Consider the following 24,508-nt stretch of genomic DNA (forward strand, 5'->3'; position numbering starts at 1 on the left):
GGCACGCAGGCTCAGTAGTTGTGGCACACAGGCTTAGTTGCTCCGCGGCATGTGGAATCTTCCCGGACCAGGGGTCGAACCTGTGTCCCCTGCATTGGCAGGTGGGTTCTTAACCACTGTGCCACCAGGGAAGCCCACAAGGTTTTAGTTTTGATGAAGTCTAATCTATTAATTTTTTTCTTGTATGGAATGTGGTTTTGGTGTTGTAGTTAGAAAATTTTTGCCTAACTCAAGGTCACAAAGACTTCCTCCTATGTTTTCTTCTAGAGGTTTTATAGTTTTAGATTTTTCATATAGATATGTGACCATTTTGAGTTAATTTTTGTATATGGCACGAGGAATTAAAAGTATCTAATTTCGATGAAGTCCAATTTCAGTTTTTTTCTTTTATGGGTAGTGTCTTTTATGTCCTAAGAAATCTTTGCCTGCCCCAAGGTTGCAAAAAACATTTCCTGTGTTTTCTTCAAAAAGGATAATGTTTTTAGCCTTTACATTTAGGTCTATAATCCATCTCAAATTAATTTTTATATATGATGTGAGGTAGGGTTGAGGTTCATTTTCCCCCATTTGTTTATCCAGCATTCCAGCATCATTTGTTGAAAATACTTTCTTTTTCCCACTGAATTGCTTTGATGCCCATCAATAGTATTTTTTATAAAACAAACTACAACTAAAAATATACTCTGAGCAATACCGCCTCTTTTTTGGATTCATTAATTTAAAAAAAAAAAAGACACTTTCTAAGAACCTATAGTATGCAGGCAATGTACTAGGAACAAGAAATATACGGTGAATAAGCCATGTCCTCTGCCCTCAAGGAACTTACATCCAGGAGAAGAAGCAGTCATATAAACAAATAAGTGTGGAGGGTAGAGAAAACACTGTGATGGAAATTCTTTCCTATATGGTGGTGGCACAGAAGAGGGAGAGATCAACTTCTCTTGGGTATATCAGGGAAAGCATCTCAGAGGAGGGGATATTTGAGCTGGTCTTGAAGAATGAGAGAAATTTAAGAGGTACACACAGTAGGTAGGGAGACAAGGAGAGCCTTCTATGCAAAGGGAACAGCATGGACAAGGGAACAGGACGTGAAGCAGCCTGGAAAATTTAGGGACTGGTAAGTAGTTATTAGACATGTTGGTCTGGTGCTCAATCTGGACCAGAGTTCCTTGGTAATTTTCTTCTCTTGACAACCGGGAAAATGAATCCAAGGCATTCAGTATGTACCCTCTGATGGTGAGGGATCTTTTAATTGGATATTTTGGAGGAGGCTCTCTGGCCAGGGAGGTCTCTATTTCTTTCTACTCTAGGATGGCTGTCATTGCCTCCATGTTAAAAGTAAACTTGATTTGCTACAGCTTTTGGCCCAGCTACAGATGAAAGAACATGAGCTTACCACTTCATTGATGGCTTTGATGAGGTAAAGACCATCCTTATAAAAATAAAATAGTCTAATGATACCTGAAACAGAAAAATAAGTAAGAATGAAAGACAGGCAGGTGAACCGAAGAAAAGTTGAAATTTTATATTTGACTTTCTGAGATATCATGATAAACTCATGCATTATTAGGCTTCCTCCCTGGCCCCTCCACTGCCCATGATCATCTTGGACTCCTTGTCTTCTTCCACCCCTCACTTGAAATGTTCAAGTTATTCTTCCTCTTGGGTCATCTCGGTCTACACTGGCCCTACCGTCTTCTTCTAGAGTCCTCTTGTAAGCACTTTGGCCACACCAATCCACTCGTGATTTCTATTCATCTGTTTTAGCACATCATCCCATAGTGTTTCACATTGTTATCCAACTGCTTCCTGTGAGTGTTTTTTATTCCTCGAGTGAGTTCACAGATTCTCTGAGGGAAAGGATCACATCTTACTCTTCTATGTGCCTCATTTCTCACAGCCCAACAAGCTCCTCATGCAGTTAATTTTGTTGATACAGTAAGTAATTTTGTCATTCTCATTCTCATTTAACCTAAGGGCTCTAGTATGTGATCATCATCCACCATGACTTCTTGACTCTTTCTTTAGGTGCCTCCGAGACACTCATAACCTGCCCCTACAGCCATAATACCGACCTTGCAGAGGTATCTGGATCACTGTGGGTGAAAGTCTAACTCAACCCAATAAACATTCATGGGATATCTGCTCCATGACCACAAATGTGCTAGGGACAACCAAGGCAGTCTCTGCCCTCAAATTCATCACATTGAGAATCACACAGACAGGAAACTAACTAGATATAATGCAGTGTGATAAATGCAGTCCTATCTTTACACCAAACTCCTCCTGAGTATCAACATTCCCCCTCCAGGTGCCTCAAAGCTGTGCATGCTCAAATGGAATTTCTCAACAGACCCCTGAAATCTTATTCTCCTAAAATTGCTTATCAAGTAATGGCATCATCATCCACCCCATTATTTAAGGAGGAAAGGAGTCATTTTTCTTCACTTACCCTCACATACCGCCCTACTCCCTGACCCCATACATATATTCCATCACTCACCAAGTTTTTCCACTATATTTTCCTTTTCATTTTTTAAGCTTTTTATTTTGAACTAATTTTAGACTTAGAGAAAAATTGCAAAAATAGTACAGAGTTCCCTTATAATCCCTCACCTCATTTCCCCTAATGTTAACATCTTACAGAACTACAGTACAATTTTCTTTTCATTTTAACAGCCCCTGCCTTGGTTCAGACCTTCCTAATTTCTCTCCTAAATGAATGCACTAGCTCTTCCTGGTCTCTCTACCTCTCCATTTGACTTTTGCAAACTCCTATCAGGGTGCTCTTCCTAAAATGCCAGTTGGGTCAGGTCACTCTCCTGCAGACACGTATCTTCCAGGACACTGTCCATAGTTCTCTATACTATGGTCCCCATGCCTTGGTCATCCTCAGGCTGAGGAAGAAAAGCAAACCTGGCTTAAATGAGCAGCAGGATTGCTGAGTGCTGGAAAGGATGTGGACTCTGGGCCCACACTGCCTGGTTCAAATCCTGCCTGTGCCACTTACTTTCTGCATTACCTCAAGTAGGTTATTTAACCTCCATGCCTCAGTTGCCTCTTCTGAAAAACAAGAATAATAAACTGTATTTACCTACTAAGGCTGTTGTGACGGTGAAATGGGCCAACATGTGTGAAATGTTAGAATAGTGCCTGGCACACCATACTGTCCTGCAGATGTTAGTTAATACTACATGACCAGGGAGAACTCTCCAGGTCTGGCCCCTCCCATGCCTGGAAAGGAGATTAAGTTGAACAACAGTCTACAGGTACCTATAAATTAGGCTAAAAAGGAAGATGAAGAACGTGTACCCATTTCATCCACAGAAGCAATAAGTATTTCACTCCCCAAATCTGTGGCCCAGATGGAAGTGACATCAACCTTAAGTTTCTCCCAAACATATATTCGTTTAGCATTGTACAGATTATAGATGGAGAATCCTTTGGTTCCTCCAATAAACACATAGTCTTGGGAAATAGCCATACAATTTGGCATTTTGTTGAGCTGGGAAAAGAAAAACATAGAAAAAAGGAATGATTTTTTCAGTTATCGCCATCTGCAAGTAATATGAGCTAACTTTTCAAAGAGGGAAGCAGGTCCCTCCTAGTTATAGTATCATGTCCAAACACAGTGCCCATCTAAATATCTTGCCCAAACATCAAGAAAGTCATAGCATTCTACTCTTAGGGGAAAGGGGCCAGAGAAAACAAAGAAGTTGAGAATAAATGCTCATTCACAACACTAAGCGTGACCACAGGCCCTGTGGTGAGTGGACCAGTGGCCCCATTCCCTTCACTTTATTCATCTACAACACTGGTAAGAGCTATAACTGACACACTGGCAGATTTTCAACCATCAAGCAAGGGAGTGATTAATACACTCTGAAAGATTTTTAAATAACAATAGGATGTAAAAGATACATCTGTATAATCTTCAATTAACCAGAACACCCATTTCCCCAGGCAATTACTAGATCTATTTTAATCAACACCAGCATGCCTATAATCTTTCAAAAATGCACTGTCCTATTGAATGAAGGTTCCTGGTAGTAATTCCTTCCCTGAATCAGGTGTTATCATTTATTAACACTCAATTCAGAAACAAGGCCGCCTTGTCAGCCGCTCCATACCTTGCTTTCTAGAAGTGGAGGGTAGATGGTGGGCTGGATGCGGCTGAGCTCAGCTTTCCTCGATGCTTCCCTCTCCTCAATAATTTCCCACGAGTGGTCAAACAGAAAGTTCACTAGCTTGTTGATCATTCGATAAGGCTGAGGTAGGGAATCCTGCTCTTGATCTGGACCCTTGAAGACCCAATCCTCTTCATCATCCTTAGACCAGTCCTTCTCTGTAGGGGACGGCACCTCCAGAGTCCCCTTTCGTGTAATAGTGGGCAGCTTCAGCTTCTGGGCTCGACTTCCTTTGGGAGATGTCATCACAGAAGGTGGTGCTGGAAACATCTATGAAATTCTGAAAAACTGATCAAGGAAGTAAGCCAAGGTACTTTGAGAAAAAGGGAAGTTATCATAAGACAGCGCATCATCCTCCTTAGCATATTAGCCTATGGGAACTATTTATTCTAGAGATTGGCATCTTCCTTATTGCCACATTTCTAAGATATGCTCTTCATATTAATAAGGGTATTAGCAGAGACAGGTATTGACTATTCACATCTTCCAGACCAGCTCAAGACGATGTGCCCTATGACAAAAGGAAAGGAATTTGGCACCCTGTTGCCTTTCTTCACCTCCTGATAAGACAGTGGCTGTCTTTCTGTCCCAAATAGAATACACCCTTTCTCCTACAACTTGTGCCTTCTCCTGGCTCTTCCATCTCTGCAAATGGTTGTGCTGAAGCTAGCTGGGTAGGGAGCAACAACTTCTCCAGTTCCTTTTCCCTCCCCTCCAATCAGATGCAGCTCAAGCATTATCCAATCCTTGCTGTCCAATTTGTTCCTTCCTCTCTACTCCCCCTGCTCCCATCCAGGAGCTCTGTAGGCACAGTGCCCAGAGCCTATGAGATTCTTCAAGGGCCTGCAGAAATGTTTGAGACTTGAAAAAATACTAGAAAAAAACCCCCACAAAATCAAAATAATTAAATATTTACAAAAGTATTTACAACTTATCAACTCCACTCTGTGTGTGCATAATGTTTAAGTCTATAAGAAAAGAACAAGCAACCTATACTTTATAAAACTCAAAACTGTACAATATAAAAAGATTTTCAAATGTTACAGTTTAAAAAAGGCATTTAATGTGGAACATGGGGTACATTTTAAGATGCTTAGTAGGTAGTGGCATAGGGTCTTACACTGTCGGAGTACCCTGGGGCCATGGAAGTCTTATAAAGGCCCTGCTGCCATCATCTTTTCTCACCTGCTAGAGTACATTTGTGATGTTTCCAGTGCAAAGTGAGGACAGACTATCTGGGTCTGAGTCTGAAAAGAAAGAATCACCTGAAATCATCAGTGGGAACAGTAAGCTGAGCTCACACAGGGCCAGGAATAATGCCTGTTTCCATCAGTGAGAACGGAAAACCTCATAATTCACAAATATTGGGTTAGAGTACTCCGAAGAGCATAGCCAAGTAGTGGGAAAAATTAACCCTAGAATAAACGCTGCTCTAGTATTGCCCACCAAATCTTGGAAGTCAGAAGATCAAACTTACTACGTAACTTAACTACATACCAGAACAAACTCAAGAATATTTATAGGAATACAAATATGAAACCGAGCCCCCCTCAAACCAAGTTCCCTTACTGAGTTTGTGATTAATCTATCCAAAACTTTATTCCCTTGCTTGTCTCCTCTGACCTCAATCCCTTTCTTGTCCTCCCTGACCTCAATCTTGTGCTAATTGGACACTAATAAACCAGAACAGATGACTAAGATTGCAGTTGTTGACAACATCGTAAATGTACTAAAATTGCTGTTATAGATATCATCATTAACATATAAACTCAGCTTGTTTCTCTAGGGCAAGATGAACTCACAGACCCCCGAGCCATGGACCACCTGGCCAGAGAATCATAAACCAGAGACATCCTGACTCCCGAAACCCTGATTAAGAAATGTCACAAGATGATGATTAAACCCAGTTTCCTTGTTCTTCCCCTTTAAAATATCCCTATCTCAAAGACCACTCCCTTGCTTGGTACCCTGCAATAAACCCTTACTTTGCTGCAAACACCCACTGTCAGAGTTTGACTTTCTGCGCCACAGGCACATAAGCCCTTGCTTGGTTACAAAAATATCCAGCATCCAATGAAGTAAAATTCACAATGTCTAACATCCAATTAAAAAAATTACCTCAAATGCAGAAAGGCAAGAAGACACAAGCCATAATAAAAACTCAATCAATTGAAGCTTACTCATAATCAACACAGAACATTAGAATTAGCAGATATATAATTCTAGTATATATCTAGATTAGTATATTCCACATGTTCAAAAATCAAGAGGAAATGCTGAACATGTTACGTAGAGATGTGGAAGATGTTTAAAAAAAAACCCCAACCTGAACTTTTAAGGATGAAAACTATTGATATAATGTCTGCAATGAAAATATACACTGGATTAGATTAATAACAAGATTTCAGAGCAAAACAGATTAGATGGGCCAAAAAAAAGAATAGTGAATTTGAAAACATAGCGATAGAAACAAAATGAAAGAAAGAGAAAAATTTTTTGAAAAAAAATGAAGACAGTGAGGTGTAGGATAACTTGAAGTAGCCTAGTATAAGTGTGATTGAAATTCCCAAAGGAGGGAAGAGACCAAAAAAAGCTGTAGAAATAATGAACAAAAATTTTCAAATTTTGATGAAAACTATAAACCAACAGATTTAAGAAGAAAAATCCTAGCAAATTAAACATGAAGAAATTTATACCAAGGCACATCATGATCAAACTGCTCAAAACTAGTGATAAAGACAAAATCTGAAATGCAGCCAGAGATAGAAAGGCATGCATAGAGGAACAAAGTAAAGGACAAGAGATTTCCTGAAGGAAACAGCAGAAGCGAGAAGACAGTGAAGCAACATCTTAAAAGTACTGACAGCAAAAAATTTGTCAATTAAGAATTCCAGGCCAAAAAGCATATCTTTCAATAAATGAAAGTGAAGGAATTCCCTGGCGGTCCAGTGGTTAGGACTCTGTGCTTTCACTGCCGAGGGCCCGGGTTCAATCACTGGTTGGGGAACTAAGATCCTGCAAGCTGTGAGGCCAAACAAACAAACACACAAACAAACATAAATAAATAAATAAATAAATGAAGGTGAAATAAAGACTATTTAGACATATAAAACCTGAAAGAACTCATCAGCAGCAGATCAGCATTATAAGAAATAATGTTAAAGGAAGGCCTTCAGGCAGAAGAAAAATGGCATCAGAGAGAAATGTGAATCTACACAAAGGAATGAAAAGCACTGGATGATAGCTATGTAGGTAAATATAAAAGACTTTCTCTTACTATTTAAATTCCTTTAAAAGATATCTAAAATGTTTAAACAAAAATAATAATGTAGTGTGGGGTTAATAACATATGTAGAAGAAAAATATATGACAATAATAGTACAAAGGCTAGGAGGGGAGAAACAGAAGTATACCGATATCACTTGAAGGTAGACTATGATAAGTTAAAGATGCATACTATAAACCCTAAAGCAACCGCTAAAGTAATAAAACAAAGAGTTATAGCTAATAAGCCAACAAAAGAGGAAAAATGGAGTCATAAAAATACTCAATTAAAAATGTAAAAAAGAGGAAAAAGGGCAAAGAACTGATGAGACAAATAGGAAACCCTAACCATATCAATAATCATATCAAATGTAAATAGTCTAAAGACTCCGGTCAAAAAATAGAAATTGTCAGATTAGTTAAAGGAGAAAGACTCATATATGCTGCCACCAAAAATCCACTTTAAATGTAAAGACACATACAGGTTAAAACTAAAAGAGTAGAAATAGATGTACCACGCTAACACTAAAGAAAGCTGGAGTCGCTATATTAATATCATATGTAGAACATTTCAGAGCAAAGAATATTACCTGGGATAAAGAGGTATGTTTTATAACAATAAAGGGGTCGATTCATCAAGAAGACATAACAGTCCTAAATGTTAATGAACCTAATAACAGAGCTTTGAAATCCATGAAGCAAAACTGATAGAATTTCAATGAGAAATAGACAAATCCACAATTATAGTCAGAGATTTCAATACCCTCTCTCAATAATTTATAGAACATGTAGACAAAGAAATCAGCAAGGATACAGAAAACTTGAACACTATTAACGAATTTGATCTGACTGACAGTTGTAGAACACTCTACCCAACAACAGCAGGATACAAATTCTTTTTTAAGTACACTTGAAACATTTATCAAGAAAAATCATATTCTGGGCCATAAACAAGTCTTAATAAATTTATAAGTACTCAAGTCATACAAATTATGTTCTCTGATCATACAGAAATTATTTTAGAAATCAATAACAGATAGATATTTAGAAGTATACAAAACCTCAAAATATTGGAAAATATTTCTTAATAACTTATCAATCACTACTACATACCTACTACAATGGCTCAAATTTTTAAAAAAATATTAACAGTATGAAATACTTGTGAAGATGCAGAGCAATCAGACTGTCATACATGGATGGCTGTTAGGAATGCAAAGTGATACCACCACTCTGGAAAAGGGTTTGGCAGTGTCTTATAAAGTTGAACATATATTAATCATATGACCCAGCAATACCACCCCTGAGTATCTACTCTAAGAGTAAGAAAACTTGTGGGCATAAAAACGCCTGTACACAAAGTGTTTATAGCAGTTCTATTTATAATTACCCCAAATGGGAAACAATCCAAATGTCCTTCACCAGGTGAATAGACAAACCAACTGTGTTATATCCACATAATGGAATACTACTCAGTAATAAAAAGGGGAGAACTACTGATACATACAAAAACATGGATGAATCTCAAAGGCATTATGCTGAATAAAAGAAACCAGTCTAAAAATTTATGTGCAGTGATTCCATTTATAAGGCATTCTTGAAAATCAAAATGAGTAATGGAGAACAGATCAGTGGTTGGCAGGAGTTATAAGTGGAGGGATGATGTTATTTAAAAAGGACAGCATGAGGGAATTTTTTTGGGTGGTGTGGGACTGTTTTATCCAGACTGGAAAGAACTATGTAAAGCTGTCTTTATTTATAATCAGACAATATGATTATCTATAGAGAAAACCTGATGTAATCTTTTTTAAAAAATCTACTAGAACTAATAAATGAGGTTAGCAAGGTTGCAGGATAAAAGTTCAATATACAAAAACCTCCTATATTTCTACATACTGACAACAAGCAATAAAAAATTGAAATTAAAAATGCTATTTATTATACTATTTATAATAGTATAAAAATATGAAATACTTAAGGTTAAATTTGACAAAAGATGTACAAGGCCTGTATCCTGAAAGCTGTAAAATACCGCTAAGAGAAGACCTAAATAAATGGAGAGAGAGAGACCTTACTCATGGGTTGGAAGATTCAACTTTTTTAGGATGTCAATTCTCCCCAAATTGATTTATAAAATCAAAGCAATCCCTATGATAATCCCAGTTGGCATTTTTTTTTAGAAATTAAGACGCTGATGTTATACTTCATATGAAAATGCAAAGTACCTAGAATAGCCAAGATAACTTAGAAAAAGAAAGAATTAGAGGACCATCACTACCTACTTCAAGACTTACAAAGCCAGAGTAATCAAGACAGTGTGGTATTGGCATCAAAAAAGACAAAAAGACAACAAATAACAAGTGTTGGTGAGGATGTGGAGAAAAGGGAACCCTCATGCACTGTTGGTGGGAATGTAAATTGGTGAAGTCACTACAGAAAATAGTATGGAAGTTCCTCAAAAAATTAAAAATAGAACTACCATATGATCCAGTAATCCCACTTCTGGATATTTTCCCAAAGAAAACAAAACAAAACAAAAACTATTTTGAAAAGATATATGCACCCTATGTTCATTGCAGCATTATTCACAATAGCCAAGATACGGAAGCAACCTAAGTCCCCACCGATAGATGAATGGATAAAGAAGATGTGATATACACAATGGAATATTAGCCATAAAAAAGAATAAAACCTTGCCATTTGCAACAACAGGTATGGACCTAGAGGGTACCATGCTAAGTGAAGTAAGTCAGACAGAGAAAGACAAATACTGTGTGATTTCACTTATATGTGGAATCTAAAAAACAAGACAAGTGAACAAACAAAACAAAACAAAACAAAAAAAAAAGAGTCATAGATACAGAGAACAAACAGGTGGCTGCCAGAAGGGACGGGGGTGGGAGGATAAGTGAAATAGGTGAGGGAAATGAAGAGGTACACACACAAAAAAAAGACAAATAGATCAATGAAACTGAATAGAGAATACAGAATTAGACCCACACAGGTATGGACAGTTTATTTTTGACAAAGGTGCAAAGATAATTCAGTGGAAAAAGGATAATCCTTTTAATAAATAATGCTGCCTCAGTTAGATATCCATATGGGAAAAAAAGAACTCCAATCCATACCTTGCACTATATACAAAAATTAATTCAAAGGAGATCACAGGCCTAAATATAAAACTTAAAAGTATAAAATTTCTAGAAGAAAACTCAGGAGAAAACCTTTGCAATCTTCAGTTAGACAAAGATTCCTTAGATACGACATTAAAGCACAATCTATAAGAACAAATTGATAATTTAAACCTTTCAAAAATAAACTTACGCTCTACAAAAGACACTTAAGAGAATAAAAGGTAGCCCAAAGACTGGGAGAAAATATTTGTAGGTCATATATGTGATAAAGTGCTTGTGTTCAGAATATTTTGAAAACTCTTAAAACTCAGTAATAAGAAAATGACGCAATTTTTAAAAATGGAAAAAAGATTTTCATTGACACTTAACCAAAGAAGATACACATAAGGCAAACAGGCATATTAAAAGATGTTCAACATGGTCAATCGTCAGAGAAATGCAAATTATAATTACACATGTATTAGAAAGCCTGAAGTTAGAAAGATAGACCATACTACTACTACACATGTATTAGAAAGCCTGAAGTTAGAAAGATAGACCATAACAAGTGTTGTCGAGGATGAGGAGAAGCTGGAACTCTTCCACCTGCTGCTGGGAAAGTAAAAGAGTACAGTGTAGAAAACAGTTTAGCAATTTCTTAAAAAGTTAAGTTTACACCTACCACAATAGCCAGTCATTCTACTCCTAGGTGTGATATAAGGGAACTGAAATCATATGTCCAAACATAGACTTGTAAATGAACATTCATTACAGCTCTACTTGTAGGAGCTCCAAACTGGAAACAACCCAAATGTTTATCGTAGGTGAATAGATAAACTCCTACATATTCACATCCCATATTCAGTGGGAACACGAAATAGTAGAGTCGCTTTGGAAAACAGCTTGGCAGTTTCTTACAAAGCTGAATATACACTTCACGTGATTCAGCAATCCCATTCCTACATATTTATGCAAGAAAAATTAAAACATGTTTCATATGAAAATCTGTGCTTAAACATTTATAGCAGCTTTGTAATTGCCTCAAACTGGAAACAACACAAATGTATTTCAGTGGATAAAGAGATAACACAGTATGGTACATCCATACAATGGAATACCACTCAGCAATAAAAATGTACAAACTACTGACATACACAACATAGATGAAACTCAAATGCATTATGCTAAGTGAAAGAAATCAGAAAATGCTACATACTAAATGATTCAATTTATGATACAGTGGAAAAGGCAGAATTGTAGGTATAGAAAACAAACTATATAAATCTGTGTTTAGGAGCATCCTGTGCTCAACTCTATCATCTAACGCATCACTGTGTTGTACTTTCCTATTTTTCTTGTGTCCCTCATTAATCTATTGCCCTAGGCCTAGAGCTTAGCACTGTAGTTGGTACAGTGCTAGCACTGAAATTCTTATTGCTTGCAGTATTGCCCTGCTCTGGGACATGAATTAAGAGAATACTTCTGGCTCTCTTCCAGGCACTCCCCTCTGCAAAGGATGAGTAATTCGTGGGGTAAAGAGGCTATCCCCACCCAAAGCCTAGACTGCCCCTCTTCTGGAGTCTAGACCATGTTCAGGGTACCTGTACCCCTGGAATTTACTGCCCAAACGATGCCAGGTTCTGCATGAGCCTCTTTCCCAGCTTTCTCTGGAGGGCAGAGAAATGGGTGCTAATATGGGCACCCCTAGACCTGAAAGGTGGACAAGGCATGGCGCTTTGCAGGATAATGGGCAGAACTTGCATGTGGCTTGGAGTATCCACACTATGTATGCAAGGCCCCTCTCAGTGATGTAAGTGGGAGCCAGAAATGGGGTGGAAAGGGCTGGGAAAGGACTGGAGATCAGCTCTCCCCACAGTACCATATTCTAGCTGTGTTTCCAGGTATTCCAAGGAGTCCAAGAATCCTGAATGTGAAACTGGACTTCTTGATCATTATGACGGTACATATGTCCAGGTAGGAGAAAAGAACATAGCTTATTCAACAATTTGTTACCTTGATTTAAAAATTTAAACATTTAAACATATGGTTTGTGGGTCTCTATTTGTACTTTTACCCAGGGCCTGCAAATGTTAGGGGCAGGCCTGACCACGGGAATAAAGATTACAAAAATAGATGACCTTACTTTGTGACTATATGTTGTACATTTTATAAAATTACTGCTATGGAATGAGTGGGGCTTCATGTCTTCAGCCCTCACAGAAGGAACGTTCAGTGGTGCAATTTCATTTTAATCTCTTTTTGCCCCCACTTTGTTCACGTTAACCCTTTTAGAATTTCCTCAAGTAGCAATCTTCTTTCAGTGTTAATAATCCTAACAGAAAATTCTCTCACTTTACCCAGCTCTCCTGCTAAAATACACTCCATGAATTGGCTTATTTCTGCTCTAACCATTTCCTTCCCCAGATCTGGAGCTGGTGGTGTTCAAGGGAAACGGAGGCACAGAGCTGGGAAATGATTAAGCGCCTCAGTTCCCAAGCAAAAGTTCATTGGAATCTCCATTCGGGATTCCGCTGGGGGTCCCTGGGTACCCGGGATCTGCGGGGAGGCGCGGGGCGTCCCAGGGAAGCCGACGCTGAGGAGACGGGGTCCCTCAGATCCCCCTCTAGGAGATGCTAAAGATAGAGGAGAGTCCTGGGACAAGTGAGGAGCCGCTGCACCCGAGGGCAAAAGCCGAGGTTTCGCTCACCTGGGCCGGCAGCTTGACGTCGCCTTAGTAACCACAACTTCCGGCCCCAAACCGGAAGCCCGAGAAGTTGCTCTTCGGAAAGTGCACCCGCCCCCACGGGGGTGGGGAGACTCGGCTCCTCGGGCTGGCAGAGACCGACAGTTCCGTGGGGACCCGTCAGCAGCTCCTGAGAACTCGCAAAAGAACCCAGTGCGACTCTTGTCCTTGGGCTGGGTGCCATGGACGCCTTCATCCGCTTCACCAACCAGACCCAGGGCCGGGACCGACTCTTCAGGTGAGTCTGGTGCCCGCGGCCTCTAGCCCTTCTCCGTCCCTCAACCCGGTACAAGGTTCCCTGTTCTCCGGCATCCGGAGAAGGAGGTAGTAGCCCAGTGGACGAAAGCAGGAAGGACGCTGCCGGCTCCCGGAGGGAGTGTGGTCCTGGAGCCCCTCCTCACCCTAAATTCAGTGGGGCTGGGCCGAACGCACCGCGTCCGGTCCCGAGCCTCGTGCCCCAAAGTCCCGCAGCCGCTTCGGGGGCGCTGGCAGTGTTAAACCAGCCGACGAACCCTCCTCTCCTAACCTGAGAAAGACTGGGTTTTCTCCGCCCAACATTCTTCCGAGGAATTATTTAAGAGAAACTCTGGGTTGACATTTATGACTAGCGAAGCCAACACTTGTATTTATCTTCCATTCTTGTCCCGTCTATCTCATTGAGATAGCGCATGTGAAATAGTTTTGTGAACTGTAAAATACAGTGTGGAGAGCCTCAGAAAGAACTGACTGCACCTCTAAGGTACACGAAAATATTAAAGAGATTACGGCTTTAATACTAATTCATAATGTTTCTTTTAGGAATTTGGTTGAGTCTTGCTCAATAATAAGAAATTAGTCACAGTTGCAGTTTTATTTAACAGCTTTTCCTTCTTCTGGGTGTGCAAGTGCTAATACACACAGATCAATAGTAGCCCCAATAATTATGAGACTTTTGGAAGCGGACTTAATGCCAGACGTTGTTCTCAGTGTGTTACAACTATTAACCCATTTAACCCTCAACACGACCCTATTAGGTTAAATTCTCTAAATCATCCCCATTTCTGTGAAATGGGGAAACTGAAGCAGAAGGAGGTTAATAGGGACTAAGTGACTGAATTGAGAGATTTAAAACCACACAGTTGACTTGGGGCCCACTTCTTTAACTACCAAGCCATACTATCTTTCTAATTAATTTGATAGATTTTCAAAATGGTTGCATTATATACAAACTTCATTAAAATAGAAGCCTACAAATCCAATGTACTTAGAATGTACCCTGCAAATTTTATCAGTGAGGTTGGTTAATAAATAATTGTTTAGGGGAATTCCCTGGCGTTCCAGTGGTTAGGACTCCGCACTTCCACTGCAGAGGGCACGGGTTCGATCCCTGGTCAAGGAACTAGGATCCCACATGCTGTGTGGTGGGGCAAAAAAAATTTTTTTTAAATTAATTGTTTAGTATATACCTATTCAGCAAGATGTGAGATCTCTAGTATTCATTTCCTAATCCTCTTGGTGATCTATAGCTTCTTTGAACACACTAGCATTCAGAAAATAATGCCTTGTGTTTGGACACATTCCTATTATTAGACCAGATCTGAAAAAGGGGGATTCATTGACCTGACCAGCTTGAGCCCTGTATCCAGGAAGCATACTTAAAAGAGAAGGAGAGATTGTTTCTTTTTACTTCATGCACAATAACAAGTTCACCATTTTGGAAAATGTGCTATATTTTTATTGAGAATAATATTTATAGCATAAAGGGATTCAAATGCGGTTACAGGACAGTAGGAAACAGGCATCTACCTACTTTATTTACTAGACTGCCAAATACATTTAGATGTTTATGTGATACAGAATTTTTTATTTGTTATGTTTCTGTTGGTAAGGCATTGCTATTTGTACTCATGACAATAATCACTATTGAATATTTAGTATTATTAAACAGGAGTCTGTATTTTATATAAAATACTAATTAGTTTTGAAAGACAAATCTGTACTTATTTATGTATTGGTGTGTATTTGGTCCTTTTATAAAAAGTTAAGCAATATGCAAATGGTGGACTTCTCATTTGGCTCTGGTTTGAGTGTGTGACCTGTCACATAAGTAGTTGGTAAAAAAATTTCCTTTTAGAAATCTGAAAATCTTTTAGAAATTTACACTGGAAGAAATAAAGAATATGGATCTTTGCAGACTTAACATGAGGTCGATTTTTGTGCAGTTTACTGCTTTGACTATAGCCATTTCTCTGTGCCAGCAAGAGGCCTTCTGAAGAGCTGTTCACTGGATTATTGCAGAGTTCTCTTTCATTACCTTTGTGTTGCATTTCCATGACATGTTCTACCCTTTAGCCCTGTGGAGTGACTGTTGCAGAATTTTGCTGTTGTAAGAGCTGCTACATGAGAAATTGTCTTGGAAACTTTGCTTTTAGCAGGACATGTTTCTCCTTCCCCTACTTCATGAGTCAAATCTTATTTGGTTTGTAAATCGTTCTCCTCATTTTTTTTCCATTTCAGAGCCACTCAGTACACATGCATGTTGCTTAGATATTTGTTAGAGCCTAAAGCTGACAAACAGGAGGTTGTTATGAAGCTCAAGAAACTGGAGTCCAGTGTGAGCACTGGCCGTAAATGTAAGTACCCTGTCCCTTGAGGGACAGTGGCTCCTGGTTTAGAATCCTCAGACCTTGTAATTCACAAAATATTTCCTAGGTCACGATTTTCTAGTCAATCAACTTTATTGATGAAGTTCACCAGTAAGGCTGCCCTCATGGAACGACAGGTCAAAAGGATTGAATGTTTTGCTGCACACCATTCACAAACACCCTCCTATGTTCACATTTGGTGCTACATCATATCTTTCTGCTTAATCGTAACCAGTGAGACATACAATGTGTTAGTTCCCCTTTAGCTCTTAGAATCACAAAATGTTCTGGCAATCTTTGACATGAGCTTCTGGCTCCTGGGAACCCTCAAAGAATAGAGTAGCTATATCCTTGACCCCCTGCCTTTTTCCCTTCTCTTAAGGGATTGCTAGAGGAAATGGATGGATACATTTTCTTAAGTCATTTGTGGGATTGTTTCATGTTAATGCCAAAAAGTGGTCAGTGTTTTGTACTCATTTAATTCACTTTGAGTACCTGCTTCATATAGATACAGCCCTGAGCTTTATGGGAGAACTAAGATCACATGGTATAACGATCTAAGATTTAGTACCAAATATGTTGGTTGGGGTAGAGAAAAAGAAAGATGTTTGGAGGAGGTGGAACTTGAGGTGTGGCAAGAGAGAGTAGGATTAGGAGAACATTCCTGAAGGGTGGTTTCCTCTAGTGGAGGCTCAGGACTGTTCTGGGCAAACCATTGTATTGAGGATCAATGAGAAAACTAGTTTGATGGAGACAAGACTTACATTGTCAAGCAGAGGGATGGGAAGGAGCTTTTCTGGATGGCTTGGAAAGCCAAGATTAGAAGTTCTCAGGCTCTTTGGAATGTTGGAGCTCAAAGGTCCTTTAAAGATCACTAGTCTCTGAAGTCTAGAAAGGACTTACCCAAGGTCACTAAGTTAGTGCAACAGCCAGAACTGGAAACCAGGATTATTCATTACATATTTTGTGTTATTTTTGATAAAATAATACAAAACATTTTTCTGAGATCATAAGTTTCCTGAGGGTAGCTACTTCTGAACGTTTGCTGAGTCTAAAATATAGTCACTTAGGGAAAGTAGTTCTTTTGTATCCTCCATAATGTTTAGGACTATAACTTATTCTGAGAAGGTGCTCAGTAAATATTTATTGATTGATGCGTCCCTGATTAATTGAGTTACATGCTCAGATAAAGGACATGCCCTTGCAATGGTTGATTTAATTGAACTAGGAGTCACATATGACAGTATTATTAGTTGTGTTATCCACTAAATCGTACCATCTCTACTTTGTCTTTTTGACAGTAGGGAGCCAAAGGGGCTTTGGACCAGAGAAATGGCAGTATGATAATGGTATTTTTTTTTAAAGCAATCTTTTAACTGGAAAGTAAGTACAGTGTAAGGTATCAGACTCTCCAAAAGAATGTTGCATCTGGAGTTCATGTAGTTTGCAGTACCTTCCTTCTAAAGAAATGTAGCTGGTGATATTCATATGTAACAATTCACACTTATGATTGACCTTTGCCTAAAGTGTGTAGTAAGTCATTGTTAATGTAGTCATTGAAATGGAGGCAATAAGTTTAAAGAGTCACTGTCTTTTTTACATTCCAGGATCATTTTAGGTGTCCTTAACATACTGTACAGTCCTCCTTTCCTGAGCAAAGACTGAGCCTCAGAGGACGGTCAGTTGTTAAAAAAAACAGTGCTGACCTCTCACCCTGATACAGGGATTCTGCCTGTAAAATCCTATTAAATACTGATTAAATAACTGTTAACTCTTGTGGGTTCTTCTTGCAGGGTTCAGACTAGGCAATGTGGTACATGCTGTACAGACGATTCAGCAGAGCATTCATGCCACTGACCAAGTGCCCCGCATCTGCCTAATATTAGCCAGCCTGAACCGTGTGATTTATTTCATCTGTGACACCATCCTTTTTGTGAGGAGCGTAGGGCTCGCCTCTGGCATTAACAAAGAGAAATGGCGAATGTGGGCTGCACGCCATTACTACTATTCTCTTCTGCTGAGCCTGGTCAGGGATCTGTATGAAATCTCCCTGCAGATGGAACAGGTTGCACACGACAGAGCGAAGAAGGAGAAATCACCATCCCAGGATCCTCTTGTGTATAGCGTGGCTGATGAGGAAACAGAATGGCTCCAGTCCTTTCTTCTTCTCTTATTCCGATCTCTGAAGAAGCATCCTCCCTTGCTCCTGGACACAGTGAAGAACTTCTGTGATATCCTGAACCCTTTGGACCAGCTGGGGATCTATAAGTCCAATCCTGGCATCATAGGCCTTGGAGGTCTCGTGTCCTCTATAGCAGGCATCATCACTGTGGCGTATCCTCAGATGAAACTGAAGACCCACTGAGGTGGTTTCAGGCTGAAGACTAGTACCTGCTTTGAAGACAACCTTTTAGTGAAATGGACATTTGCATTAGGCACAGCCATGTCATACTGTGCTTACAGACTTAGTCACATGAGCACTGAGTGACCTGTGATGTGAACAGAGGTGGGGCCAAGAACGGTGGAGGGAAGAACGTGAAGGTTTATGTGTTTTCTAGAGTGCTGGAGTGACTTCTGAATTTCTGAGTATTTTTCCTTCATCTGACATTTATCGAGCATCTCTTATGTGCATATTAGGAACTTAGTGGTTGCTGAATGGATAAAAATTAAGAGAAAAATTGAAAAAGATCCAAACTAACAAGTGGGCACTAATATAAGTGACTTTTGGGCCATGTGCCTCACTATTGCCCAACTACAGTAGGTCTGATACACACCCTCTCTCAGATTTAGTAGAGGCCCCTTATTCTCTGATCAGTTATCCCACTTCCTCCATAGCTGCCAGTGCCAGGATGGAGGAGAGCTGGGTTTATAGCCTCTTAACTTGGCTTTTACATCACTGCGCTCCTGTCTTTCCTCTGTCCAGTAGTAAAATCAGAAGTGCATCAGGCACCTTCATGGTATAAATTGTGTCTTTAGGTAGCGCAGTAAGGAAACAAAAAATCAGAAGCAGATAGAAAGGACTTGAGGTAAAAATAATGTGGAAAGTTACAGTTGGTGCCTGCAGGTTTCCCTGTGACAGATGAGGAGACTTGAGGTTAAAACTGAGGACAGAACCTCATTTCTCTGACTCCCAATCCAGTGCTCTTTCCATATTTCACTGCCTTCCTGATTGAGTGGAAGTGCAAGACTCTCCAGAATCCTGTGCGAAAAGCCTTTTTTAGAACCTTTGTTGGTCAGTGGTTTATATTCTATTCTACAAAAATTAAAACTATATCTAGATCCACCAGCAGGATTGTTTTATTTAAAACCATATAACATTTTGGGCACTTACACGTTAATTTTCATCCAAATTTGTGCAGTTAAGAAATTTCACGAATATGATGAAATTCTACTATATTCGACAACCACCCTATTTATGTAGGGTGGTTGGGGGAGGTGGAGAAGAGCAGTAAGGGGCAAGAGAAGAGGACAGTAGAACGATGAGTCGATGCCACTTACTCGTGTTCTTACTTCTCATCTTGGATGTTGGGTTCTTATTTGTGATTACAGATCCTCTTAATTTGAGGCAAGTGAGGTAGAGAAATAGGGTACCATCAGGTAAGAGGTCAGTGTCAGTCCTGCCAGTAAAGCCATCTGACAGGACTGGATGGAAAGGAGAAAAGAAATGTGCACTAAGTAAATTTCCCATAAATGTGATTGAGATTCTTAAAAAGTAGACTCAGGTCCTTGGCTCTCTATTTTTAAAGTGTCCAATCAAGATATGGGATTTGAGAAAGAACATTTCAGGAATTTTAAGAGAAATAAAAGCTGCTAGATCAGGGCAAATAAAAAATTTAACTATTTTTGCTTTGTCCAGATCTTCTGTAATAAATTATGTCTAATAAATTTATAGACAAAATTTATTCATGTATCTGTGAATGTGTTCTGGGAATGGAGAAGAGTTAAAAATAAGGTGATCCAAAGATAATCAGAGTCTACACAGTTGGTAGAGTGAGTTCTGGTAAAATAAGCTCTTGGCTGGAAGATCCAAGCTCAGGAAAAGGATGAAGGAAGATTTAAATGTAGAACGTCCAGGTTGAAAGAGACCTCTAAGACAATCTCATCCAGACTGCTAGCCAGGAGAGGGTCCTCTATATCATCCCTGTCAGTGGTGCTTTTGATTCTGCCTGGAGAAGTTGGCCTTGAATCTGTGATGGCATTTTACAGTGGTGTCCATCTTGGTAGTTTTGTCCTCTGCAAGTTAGGGTGGGTGGTGGAGAGCTTGGGAAATGCCACCTCTTCTAGAATTTGTGAAAACCTAAATGGTGCCCTGCTACCTCCTTCCCTGTGCATCTTTGTCCTTTATAACTAACCATCCCCACCTCCAGGCCTCCACATTCATTCATGAGGGATTCTAAAAACCAAGGACATTTCTTTTTTTTTCTTCCAGTTTTACTGAGATATAATTGACACAGTACTGTGTAAGTTCAAGGTGTAGAGCATAATGATTTGACTTACATACATCATGAAATGATTACCACAGTAAGTTTAGTGAACATCGATCATCTCATATAGATACAAAATTAAAGAAACAGAAAAAAATTTTTTTCCTTGTGATGAGAACGCTTAGGGTTTACTCTCTTAACTTTCATAAATAACATAAAGCAGTGTTAATTATATTTATCATGTTGTACATTACATCCCTAGTACTTATGTGTCTTTTTTTTTTTTAAATATGATCTTTTTTAAAAAAATTTATTTATTTATTTATATTTTATTTTTGGCTGTGTTGGGTCTTCGTTTCTGTGTGAGGGCTTTCTCCAGTTGCGGCGAGCGGGGGCCACTCTTCATCGCGGTGCATGGGCCTCTCACGGTCGCGGCCTCTCCCATTGCGGAGCACAGGCTCCAGACGCGCAGGCTCAGTAGTTGTGGCTCACAGGCTTAGTCGCTCCGCGGCATGTGGGATCTTCCCAGACCAGGGCTCGAACCCATGTCCCCTGCATTGGCAGGCAGACTCTTAACCACTGCGCCACCAGGGAAGCCCACTTATGTGTCTTATAACTGGAAGTTTGTACTTTTTGACTGCCTTCATCTAATTTCCCCTCTCCCCACCCACTGCCTCTGGTAACCACAAATTTGATCTCTTTTTCTATGAGTTTGTTTTTGAAGTAAAGGTGACCTACAGCACAATGTTAGTTCCTGGTGCACGACATAGTAATTCAATATTTCTGTACATTTCAAAATGATAACCATGATAAATCTAGGTACCAGCTGTCAACAGACAAAGATATTATATATTTATTATATTCCCCATGCTGTACATTTCATACCTGTGACACAAGTATTTTGTAACTGTAAGAAGTCTGTACCTCTTAATCTCCCTCACCTATTTCTCTCCTCCCCACACATCCCCACCCCAAATGGTAGGTATTCTTACTAAGTGTATTTTTTGTTTTCTTTTTTCTTTTTTTTAAATTGAAATATAGTTGATTTACGATACTGTGTTAGTTTCAGGTGTACAGCAAAGTGATTCAGTGATATATATGTATTTTTTTAGACTATTTTCCACTTTAGGTTATTACAAACCTAATATTTTTGTAGTTATTACAAAAGATATTGAATATAGTTCCCTATGCTATACAGTAAATCTTTGTTTATCTATTTTATGTATAGTAATTTGTATCTGTTAATCCCATGCTCCTAATTTATCCCTACCCCCCTTCCCCTTTGGTAACCATAAGTTTGTTCTCTATGTCTGTGAGTCTGTTTCTGTTTTGTATATAGATTTGTTTGTATTATTTTTTAGATTCCACATGTAAGTGATATAATATTTGTCCAGAGACATTTCTAATAGATGTATGGGCCAGCACATTGACAACTGAACATTGTTGCCTGAGAATTTGTTTATTCAACAACGAATGCTTGAGTGCCATTCTTAGATTTGTTTGGGATCCATTTGTGCACAAGATGACCAAGGTCCCTGTGCTCATGTGGTAGTTGGACGGGGTTGGGAGGGCCATGTAGGGTTGGGGAAGAAAACAAGGTACCTATGTCCTTCAAGCTGCTGCTGGAAAGTGGACCCTTCCTGAGGGACTCCCTTAGACCTTTTCACTACTTCTCACCTCTCACCCACATCCTGGACGCCCAGCTGAAGCGGCCAAAGAACGAGCTTTGTCAACAGAGCTTTCAGACACAGAGCCCTGTATGCCCTCTGGCCCAAAGCCACGGCTTCAAAATCTTAACATTGCCCTTTGGCCCAGGGTACTCTCCCGACACAGCCTCACAGATAATTTGTCCTGAACCTTGAAGTGAGGTGAGGGCTGAGGCCACTTTTTTTCGATACTTCTCTTCCTCTCCATTATTGTCTTATATTTTAAAAGCCCAGGTTGGATCAATAAGTGTTAAATGTATCACATATTTATTACTCCTTTTGGAGACTCTGCTTGACTCTTTCCTCCCTCTCCTGCTTTATCAGTATCCTAGATACAGGATTGATACAAAGGATCTACCACAAATAGATCCTTTGGGGACTTCCCTGGTGGTGCAGTGGTTAAGAATCTGCCTGCCTATGCAGGGGACACAGGTTTGAGCCCTGGTCCGGGAAGATCCCACATGCCGTGAAGCAACTAAGCCCGTGCGCCACAACTACTGAGCCTGCGCTCTAGAGCCCCCAAGCCACAACTACTGAGCCTGCGCGCCACAACTACTGAAGCCCGCCCACCTAGAGCCTGAGCTCCGCAACAAGAGAAGCCACTGCAATGAGAAGCACGCGCACTGCAACAAAGAGGAGCCCCCGCTCAACACAACTAGAGAAAGCCCGTGCGCAGCAGTGAAGACCCAATGCAGCCAAAAATAAAAACAAAAAAAACCCAAATAGATCCTTTGTATCAGTCTCCCCACTCCCTGCCTCTTTCTCCTATTGCCCACAGTATACAACTTAGCAGAGAGTCAACACTAGATATGATTCTACAAAAAATAAGGAAAAAAAGGTTTGTCCTATTACCCATTTTAATTAAAAAGCCCTTATTAGACAATCTGAAAACGATGGCTGAAAACCACAGCCTCCATCATCTTTGAAGCCAGGAATTAGCACCTGGGCTCCTGCCTGATTCATCGCTAAGGAAGGGATGAGAGGTGATAGGTGGTTGTCTGGATGCTGTTGATCAGTAACAGAACCTTGGTCAACATTGTCACTTTTCCAAACTTGACAAAATCCAGTTGGCTTTCCCACTGCATATTCTGGTGGCATCTTAGACCAGGTAGAGTTCAATAAACTTTCTTGAAATCCAGGATTTTGCAGAGATTGAAATTGCTCCCTCAAAGCCTAGATTGTCAAGGAGTAAACCACAGCTCTGGTTCTCTTCTTACTGAGAGCAATTCATCTTCATAATCAAAGACTAATACATTCAGGTAAACTGTGTTCCTGTGTCGGTTTAAATCTTACTGTTCAAAATTCATTCTTGATAGTAAAAAATAAGGATGAGGGAAATGGGTTGAAAACGGTTCCGTAGGACCCTCTAATGGAAAAGGAGCCAAAGATTATAAAACTTTAGAGCTTATGAGTTTAATGACATATATCCCAACATCTTCTTTCTGGAAAACAGTTTCGTGAGAACTGGGGGCCAGAAATATGTTACAGAACAGCTATCTCATGGAATAATAACTCCTTTGAGTCTGGTTTCCTACAGCTGTGCAATCTAACTCCTAGTTGGCTAAACCTCCTTACAGAAGTTAAGATATGCCCAGGGGACGCTAGGTCAAATAACCATGACCCAGCTTTCTCTTCCTCTCTGCCCTCCTCTAGCTGGGAGGTGTTAGTAGCTTTGCTCAAGACTCCCCAGAGCAACTGGAATTGTTTCCACCGGAGGAGACGCTCTGCAGCCTGGGCTCCGTGGGACTGAGGTGGCATCAGCTGGAGTGAGTGTGGGGATCCTGGGACAACCTTACCTGGTTTGTTTCTGAGAATTAAAGAAGTTGAGGGTAAGGGTCTTCTGGGAATTTTACTGAGGATGAAGAGGCCTGCAGGGAAACCACTAAGGGAGAGATTATTCAGGGTGAATGACCAAGAGTGTAGAGTAGATATTCTGGGGCCACTAGTTTTCCAGAACAGAGCTGAAATTGCTGGTTTTAAGAATGACTACTTTCTCCTCTGGTTGAGCACAGAGGGAATGACTGACAGATTTGCTTGTTTAAAAAGAGGAATTAATGCAGAACTTTTTCATTTAAAAAAAAAGAGAGACTAAATCTGAAACTTTGTTCGTCTCTTTTGGACCCTCATCTAAGAGCTCCTAAACTTCATCTACAACCTCTTATCTCTTAAAGCTACTTTCATTTTTTATTTCTTACCCTGAATCCTTATAAGAAACTACGGTCTTGACAAGTGGGCTGCGGGACAACTCATCCCTATGGGACTCTAAGGACTGGCCACTTGTCTGTGACATTCATCCTCCAAATACCTTCTCTTCAGGGAACTTGAGTTCCCAGACAGCCTGGGCCCCCCTGATGGCCATGAGAGGTAGGGGACTGACCCTGTGAATCTCAGGCTGAGGACTTTCTCATGGACCTGGAACCCTCTGCTTTGCAGCTTGAAGAGCTCCG

The 24,508-nt window shown here is 39.9% G+C and overlaps 2 protein-coding genes across 3 annotated transcripts in view; one reads left to right on the plus strand and one right to left on the minus strand.

Annotated features, from left to right (window-relative positions):
* The window catches only part of WDR93 (WD repeat domain 93), a 48,464-nt gene extending 35,168 nt beyond the window's left edge, over positions 1 to 13,296 (minus strand). The window contains exons 1-4 of the mRNA XM_061181770.1: positions 13,272 to 13,296; positions 4,131 to 4,475; positions 3,313 to 3,505; positions 1,397 to 1,461 (exon numbers count right to left, since the gene is read on the minus strand). Of these exons, the coding sequence (XP_061037753.1) occupies positions 1,397 to 1,461; positions 3,313 to 3,505; positions 4,131 to 4,457 (585 nt within the window). The 5' untranslated portion in view covers positions 4,458 to 4,475; positions 13,272 to 13,296. The remainder of the gene's footprint in view (positions 1 to 1,396; positions 1,462 to 3,312; positions 3,506 to 4,130; positions 4,476 to 13,271) is intronic.
* Positions 13,297 to 13,357: 61 nt separating this feature from the next.
* PEX11A (peroxisomal biogenesis factor 11 alpha) lies at positions 13,358 to 19,746 on the plus strand. Of its 2 annotated transcripts, XM_061181771.1 has the most exons (3): positions 13,395 to 13,545; positions 15,804 to 15,919; positions 17,725 to 19,746. In XM_061181771.1, exons 1-3 carry the CDS (start codon positions 13,490 to 13,492, stop codon positions 18,294 to 18,296), a joined length of 744 nt encoding a protein of 247 aa, XP_061037754.1. In that variant the 5' UTR covers positions 13,395 to 13,489; the 3' UTR covers positions 18,297 to 19,746. The 2 variants fall into 2 exon arrangements, with proteins under 2 accessions (XP_061037755.1, XP_061037754.1); XM_061181772.1 differs by lacking the exon at positions 15,804 to 15,919 and having other exon boundaries at positions 13,358 to 13,545.
* Positions 19,747 to 24,508: the final 4,762 nt, after the last annotated feature.

Source organism: Eubalaena glacialis, chromosome 2 (genome assembly GCF_028564815.1).
Source record: "Eubalaena glacialis isolate mEubGla1 chromosome 2, mEubGla1.1.hap2.+ XY, whole genome shotgun sequence".
In the NCBI taxonomy this organism is placed as follows: Eukaryota; Metazoa; Chordata; class Mammalia; order Artiodactyla; family Balaenidae; genus Eubalaena; species Eubalaena glacialis.

Excerpts from the sequence above, each read along its gene's own strand:
- PEX11A (XM_061181771.1), top strand. The coding sequence starts at position 13,490 with ATGGACGCCTTCATCCGCTTCACCAACCAGACCCAGGGCCGGGACCGA. Across the intron at positions 13,546-15,803 it reads GGCCGGGACCGACTCTTCAG|AGCCACTCAGTACACATGCA; the intron begins GTGAGTCTGGTG and ends TTTCCATTTCAG. Across the intron at positions 15,920-17,724 it reads TGTGAGCACTGGCCGTAAAT|GGTTCAGACTAGGCAATGTG; the intron begins GTAAGTACCCTG and ends TTCTTCTTGCAG.